General features: G+C 45.9%; 1 protein-coding gene across 1 annotated transcript; it reads left to right on the forward strand.

The window, feature by feature from the left end:
- Positions 1 to 205: 205 nt before the first annotated feature.
- LOC103523672 (dynein heavy chain 17, axonemal-like) lies at positions 206 to 511 on the forward strand (the record flags this gene model as incomplete). The annotated part of the gene is made up of 1 exon (XM_008488693.1): positions 206 to 511. A coding segment is annotated over one exon (306 nt), but the record flags the coding sequence as incomplete, so codon positions are not given.
- Between the last annotated feature and the right edge of the window lie 138 nt (positions 512 to 649).

Here is a 649-nt window from a genome sequence, read left to right on the forward strand (position 1 = left end):
CTAGCTAGGCTGGTCAGGGTTAGCTGTTCTCCTTCCTGTTTCTAGACCCACAGTTAGACAAATCTACTCTATGTCTCTAAAAAAAGAAATACGTTATTTCTTTATTCTGCCATCACCATTCGGCTACAGCTGAAGCCGCTAGAACAACAACAACAACACCCACAAATAATTCATGATTTGATTTCATGTATTCCACTCTCCTCAGGTATGAAATCTACTTCGTGTTCGCGTGCATTTGGGCGTTCGGATCGGCCACGTTCCAAGACCAGTTGGTAGACTGGCGTAACGAATTCTCCAAGTGGTGGATCAACGAGTTCAAATCCGTCAAGTTCCCGGCTACGGGGCCCGTGTTCAACTATTTCATTCATGAGGAGACCAAGAAGTTTTTGCCGTGGACGGATATGGTGTTGGAGTTTGAGCTGGACCCGGACATACCCCTGCAGTCCCAGATTGTGGACACGGCCGAAACGACCCGGGTCCGATACTTCATGAATCTGTTCATACCCAAAAGGTAAAACAAATGCGAATCGGGATTCGCTTGTGTGTTCTGTTGTATAAATTTGTAAAAATGAGATCTTCTCGTCCGGATTATTGAACATTAAACGGCCAGCCTAATTAACTTAGAGGGTAAGCGCTAGGCCGCGGATTC

This window comes from Diaphorina citri, unplaced genomic scaffold, assembly GCF_000475195.1.
Source record: "Diaphorina citri unplaced genomic scaffold, Diaci psyllid genome assembly version 1.1 scaffold32330, whole genome shotgun sequence".
In the NCBI taxonomy this organism is placed as follows: domain Eukaryota; kingdom Metazoa; phylum Arthropoda; class Insecta; order Hemiptera; family Psyllidae; genus Diaphorina; species Diaphorina citri.